Here is a 6,000-nt window from a genome sequence, read left to right as displayed (position 1 = left end):
AGCGGGGAGCTTTGGAATGGCTCTTCCCCAGAGCGTTGGTTCCCAGTCTCCTTGTTTTAGAAATGTAACCTTTGCGAACATTCCGGTTCGCTTGCAACTCATTTAAGGCTTTTGAATGGGCTCCCCTACATTGGAATGCTTTATTCCCATTTGACAGACTGGGAAAACTGAGGCTGGGTGAGGAGGGGGAAGGGGAAGGAGAGAGGAACCGCATGGTGCTGGGATTATAAACCTCTCCCCATCTCATCCCAAGTCTCATCCATGCAGCTTTCCCTAGTGTGGAAGCCCAAGGGAATGATTCCTCTCACCTCCACAAGGAGAGTGTCTTTGACTTCCACCATCAAAGCAAAGAGGCTCCAAGTTCATTTCCAGCCTCGGAGGGGATTCCCTGGACTTTTTATGGATGGCCAAGAGTTAAAAGAAAGGTTCTCTGAGATTCGACAGGATATGAGACACCCTTTTAGGGCTTTGGTGACTCACCTTGGGAGGAAGAGCGGCGGGGGGGGGGAGGCTGCATACCCATGGCTTGTCCCCAAATACTAACCGAAGCCCAGGAGGGGCACATAAAGGCCAATTAAACTAGCACAGAAAGGAGAGGCTGGAAGCTCTGGGCTTAGAGGCAGAATGGAGGGAGGGGGCTGCTCTCTCTGGCCCTTGAAAGTCTTCCTCTGGCCCAGGTTCACAAGACGATTTGCATGGGCTGATTTATAGCTACATATGCAAACACGGGAATAAGGAGCATGATCTCATGCTCTGGAGCCCGACCGGAGGACTGGAGCCCTGCCTTTCTCCCTCCCCTGTTCGCAGCCGGAGCAGCAAGACCTGGGTAGACAGAGGGGCCAGAGGGGCAGGGAGATGAGGGGGCTGGGGGCGGCCGGGCACCTTCCTTCCCCCTACAAAAATGACCTCCCCCCACATGGGATGCCATAAGCCCCCAAGGTCTGGGGCTTACAGGATTGTGTCCTGAAGCAAAAATATCCCGGCATTTGGGGCTGAGCTGGCCCCTCCTCTTGAGCCGCAGTGTGGCCCCCAGGCAAAGCAGGTTCCCCACCCCCGCTGTAGCACGACTCCCCCCCCCCCAATAATATTACCAAATGGAAAAAAAGGCAAATCAAGGAAGACATTCCAAACATGGGGCCCAGGGGCCCCCCCCCCCCCCCCCCCACTCACCACGCAAAGCGCGCGAAGCTGCGCCCGGCCGTGCCGTGCGGTCTGGCAGGCTGCTTGGCCGGCGGGACGGCGATGGCCAACGTCCAAGGGGTCAGAGGCAAGTCTGAGAACGGCTGGCACGATATGTGAGGTTTCTCTATACTTTTCGGGTTAGTCATCTCTCCTCTTCCTCCCCGTCCACTCACTCACGTGTCAAGGATGTGCCTCGCTTCTGGCCCCTTCTGCCTCGGTCCTCAAACGCACCACTCTGACTCTTTCCCACTGCGGACGAAGGAGCGAGCCGGAGTCAGAAGCCAAGATCTGGGACACGAGGTTAGGGCGAGTGCAAGAGCGGGTGGGTGGCCTGCCTTCCAGTCTTCACGGAGAGTCTGTTCAGCGAGACCCGATTTCCCCACTGAGAGGCAGTGTTGCATAGCAGTTAGAACCGCCCTCCCCGACTTGGTAGAATCTGTCTTAGCATCGGTCCTGTTTGAAGTTCTTTTCCTGCCCTTGATCTCCTCCCAGCCCACTTCAAAGGGAGACAGGCACCAGGAGGGTAAGCCTCCAGGGCAAAAGTCTGGGTCCCCAATTAGTGGAATGAGCAAGAAGGCATGCCACTGTGAAAGCAGCTGGAGCTCTGCCAGACAAAAGGAAAACCCAGCTGGGGTTGTAATCCAGAACTGTAGCCCCTCCCCAGTGCATATCTACCCCTGGGGCCCCCCAGGCAGCTACTCCTGAGTCATCCCCCCTCCCCCCCAGCTTCTGCTTCATCATCCCTTTGGCACCTGAATTGGTGCCACAATTCTAATGCTGTGAGTCACCCAAGATTTGGTGTCAGGCCTGGCACCCACCAATTCCTTCCTTTTCTCCTTCCTCCCCCACCCACAAGCCCACGCACACCCCCGATAGTCAGGGGCAATGGGCCAAGAGAGGTGAGTCATCCGTGCCCATGTTCCCCTGCAGCTCCTCGTCTTCTCTTTCAAAGCCCTCTCTAAGAGCGTGGCAAAGAGGAACAGGGCGCGAGGAGACAGCTAGCCTGGAAGTCACACATGCCTTTGTCTTGTCGCCTCATTCACCCCCTGCATTTTGCAAGCACAGAGGAAAGCACTCTGTGCATGCTCAGGGGCAGCCTCCTCTGCCATAGGTTCCAGAGCAATTCCCTGAGCAGAGGAAAAAAATGCAGCCGGCATCAAAAGTTCAGGCCCAAATTTCCCCGAGTCCCGGTTGCTTCTCTCCGTTGCACATGTAACTCTCCCACTTCCAAGGTCCTTTAGCACCCCAAAAGAGGGGGAACCTTTTGCACTATCCCTGCCCAAGTTCCAGAGGACGGTGCTAAACTCACCAGGACTACAGCCCTCTGCACATGGCCAGAGACACACACCAAGGATGGATGCATGAAGACAGTTCTATCTTGCCTTTTTCCCTACAAGGAAGCTGACCGATTTCTCCTCCTCCTCCTCCCACCCTCTCAACAACCCTGTGAAGTAGGCCAGGCTGAGAGAATGACTGACCCAAAGCCATCTGGAGAGCTTCACAGTCAAACAGGGACTAGAGGCCCCTTTGGACTACAATTCCTATGCGCTCCAGCAAGCATTATCAATGGCCAGGGATCGTGAGCGCTGTGGGCCACACATTTGGAAGGCCAAAACTGCGTTCTAGAGTCCAGCTTTGCACCAGCGCGATCCCCTCCAAAAGTTTCGGACGACAACTCCCGCCACGTTGCTCGGGATGGGAACTGTAGTCCAGCAAGCGTGGCTGAAAAGACTTCCGGCCGTTCCGGGGTTCGGCTCTGGGACCCCGGCCGGGTGGCACATGGCCGAGGCGACGACGCGAGGGCGCCGGGCGGGGGGCGCGCAGTCCGGGGCGAGGGAAGCCCCACTGGACCCCGCGGGCTGGCTCCCCACGACGCGCGCGGGCGAGGGGATCGCAGCCCCGCCGCGCTTCCCGCTGGCGCCGGACCCGCTCTTGCTCCACGGGGCTCCACGGGGGACCTGCCCGCGCGTCCCCGGGCGCGCCCCCTCCCTGGCCGCCCGCCCCCAGCCGGGGAAGCGCAGGGGGCGGCGCCTCGGCGGGATCCGCCGGCCGGGAGGCCGCCACCAGCGCGCAGTCCCCGCGAGGGGCGCTTGGCGTGCAGGGCGACCCGGGCGCCGCGGGAAGCAGCCCGGCCATGCGGGCGCCCGCGCTGCCGGGCGGCCTGGCGCTGCTGGCGGTGCTGGCGCTGTGCGCGGCGCGCTGCCGGGCCCTGTCCTTCCAGCTGCCGCCGCGGGCGCGCAAGTGCCTGAAGGAGGAGCTGCGCCGCGACGTGATGGTCACCGGCGAGTACGAGGTCTCGGGGGGCGCCCGGACCGACCTGCGGGTGAGCCGCGCCGCCTCCCCGGGCGGGAGCAGGAGCGGGAGCAGGAGCGGGCGCGCACCGGGGGTGGATTCAGCCCCCCCGCCGCCCCCCGCAGCCCCGCGCGGCGCCTCGGCCGGCCCTCTGCACGGGCGCAGGGGCGCTGCGGCTGCCGCTCCGTTTGCAGCCCCGCGGGCCCTTCCCTCTCCCCGCAGGTCACCGACTCCTCCGGGCACCTCCTCTACTCCAGGGACGACGCCCGCAAAGGGAAGTTCGCCTTTACGACGGATGACTACGAGGTCTGCGAGATCTGCTTCGAGAGTCACGGGCAGCCAGGTAGACGAGCAGCGGGGCAGGTGCCCTTGTCCCCCTCGGCCCGCCCTGCAATGCCCGTCCAAGCATTGTTCCACAAAAGTATTACATCATCATCATCATCATCATCATCATCACTATTTAAACTCTAGCCTAATCTTCTCTACCTGTATATACCTAGCTCAGTGGTACCTTCTGTCACTGATCGTGTTAACATAAGTTTTGTATCTGCTTTTGCAGGGCATTTCCGTGTCCCCGACCAGCTAGTCACCCTCAATATCAAACATGGGGTGGAAGCACGGAATTACGAGAGCGTAAGTATGCTGAATATATTTGGGGTGCCCCATGGAAGGGAATGCAGGTACATCTGTGGTTCATCCTTACGACGAGTAAAGATCATGTCACTTTTTTTGCACTGCACTCCGAAAGTGGTTACTTCTTCAGAGTTGGCATATCAACAGTTCAAGGTTTCGCCCTCCCCAGCACAGGGGTTACTAGGCCTGTCCCTGAACCTATTTCCCAGGGCCCTGAACCTATTTCCCAGGGCTTATTCCACAAAGCCCTGAAAGTCCATTGGTGTCATGAGAAAGGGTTTTTTTCTTGGCTTGATTGCCACATAGGGGAAATATTCATGGGGGATTGCAGCTGGGAGGAAAAGAATTAACTCCCCCTCCTCACATACTGCACCACTCTTCCCAGCCCCTCCCCTCCAAAAAAACCAACCTTCCCTGCATGGCAATAAAGCTTAGAACAAGCTTCCCCCTCTTTTATTTTGCATGATCCAAGCCAGTTTGCAGAGAAACTGAAAAATGTTTTTACCTTGACATGATTTGATGAGAAGTTAATGAGCTGACTTTGCCTCTGGTGCAATGCAAAGAAATCCAATTTCTGAACGATCCTATATAGATATAAATTGGCATGTGCAGGTATTTTATGGAGATTTGTGTCCGTGGTTTTGGGCCCTGAATCTCCCCAGAAACGGCTGCCTCTGAGCTAGGTGAGAGATGCCTCGATAGAGGACGATTCCAGGGGCCTGGTCCTCTGAGGGGCTTTGTGCCGGTTTGCCACTCACCCCATCGCCACCTTTTCCCGCAGATCGCGAAGGCAGAGAAACTCAAGCCTTTGGAGGTAGATTTGCGGCGGCTGCAGGACCTTTCTGAATTCATTGTCAAAGACTTCGCCTTCATGAAGCAGCGGGAGGAGGAAATGCACGACACCAACGGTAACTGGCTTGGAGATTTGATTTTGCTGCTTGGTTTTTCCCACCTTCAAATAGATTTTTTTCCCCCCCTTTTTGGGGAGCGCCTGAAAATTTCATGGTCCACCCACGGGTGGCAGTGGGGCTTGGGAAATCCAGCTGCTCTTCCCCACTCAGCTAGGAAGCCCCTTCGCTGTAGACTCTCACACCAGACCTTACCTCACAGCATTGTTGTGAGGAGGAGATGTGGAGGAGGACGATCTTGTGAGCCTCTCTGGCTTCCTTGCGAGAGGAAAAATGGTGGGATATAAATGTGGTGTGATGATAGCTAGGCTGAGGTTGGGTGATGAAGGGAGACGTCTGGAGGACCGCCACGCACAAAGGGTCCCCCGGCCCTGGGCCCAACTTAACAACAAGGCTTAGAAGGGGAAGCCAGCCCTGCTCTGCCATTCGCTTTCCTTTCTCTTCGCAGAATCCACCAGCACCCGCGTTTTCTACTTCAGCATCTTCTCTATGCTTTGCCTCGTGGCTCTGGCCACTTGGCAGGTTTTCTACCTCAGGCGGTTTTTCAAGGCTAAGAAACTCATCGAGTGATCAAGCCCTGGCTGAGGATGGAGGCTGGGAAGGAGACTCTGAATCCCACCTTCCCAGGACTGGTTTGCAAGGGAACTTCAGTATGAACCTGCTGTCTGCTCTCTCCCTTCCTAAGGACTTGGACAGATCCAGCACCATCTGGATCCTTTTCCGCAATTCTTTTCTCGGCAAGGAGTGGCACATGGTCACTGGGAAAATGGTGATCCCCCCGTGGATTCCAGCAGCTGGATGTGAAAACAATGCCCTGCTTTTCTTTTTCAACTCGGAACAGTCCGTAGGGGTGGGTAAATGCAGATAATTACATCCCAAATGCCGAGCACACTAAAGAATGTTTGGAGATAATAAATACTGGTTCCTAGCTATCGCTGGTATTTGGGCAGGTGGAAAAGAGTCCGTGTCCGCATCACCTCCGCAT

At 57.1% G+C, this 6,000-nt stretch overlaps 1 protein-coding gene across 1 annotated transcript; it reads left to right on the top strand.

Moving 5' to 3' along the window:
- The first annotated feature begins 1,242 nt into the window (after window positions 1-1,242).
- LOC123032471 (transmembrane emp24 domain-containing protein 10-like) lies at window positions 1,243-5,945 on the top strand. The gene is made up of 6 exons (XM_044448367.1): window positions 1,243-1,295; window positions 3,190-3,505; window positions 3,697-3,817; window positions 4,034-4,107; window positions 4,889-5,015; window positions 5,464-5,945. Exons 1-6 carry the CDS (start codon window positions 1,243-1,245, stop codon window positions 5,583-5,585), a joined length of 813 nt encoding a protein of 270 aa, XP_044304302.1. The 3' UTR covers window positions 5,586-5,945.
- Window positions 5,946-6,000: the final 55 nt, after the last annotated feature.

This window comes from Varanus komodoensis, unplaced genomic scaffold (genome assembly GCF_004798865.1).
Source record: "Varanus komodoensis strain SLA01 unplaced genomic scaffold, ASM479886v1 scaffold55, whole genome shotgun sequence".
Taxonomy (NCBI): Eukaryota; Metazoa; Chordata; class Lepidosauria; order Squamata; family Varanidae; genus Varanus; species Varanus komodoensis.
Note: the sequence above shows the minus strand (reverse complement) of the source record. Positions and strands in the feature narration are given on the sequence as shown.

Coding starts and splice junctions, on each gene's coding strand:
- LOC123032471 (XM_044448367.1), top strand. CDS start 1,243: ATGGCCAACGTCCAAGGGGTCAGAGGCAAGTCTGAGAACGGCTGGCAC. Junction 3,506..3,696: donor GCGCCCGGACCGACCTGCGG/GTGAGCCGCGCC, acceptor CTCTCCCCGCAG/GTCACCGACTCCTCCGGGCA. Junction 5,016..5,463: donor GGAAATGCACGACACCAACG/GTAACTGGCTTG, acceptor TTCTCTTCGCAG/AATCCACCAGCACCCGCGTT.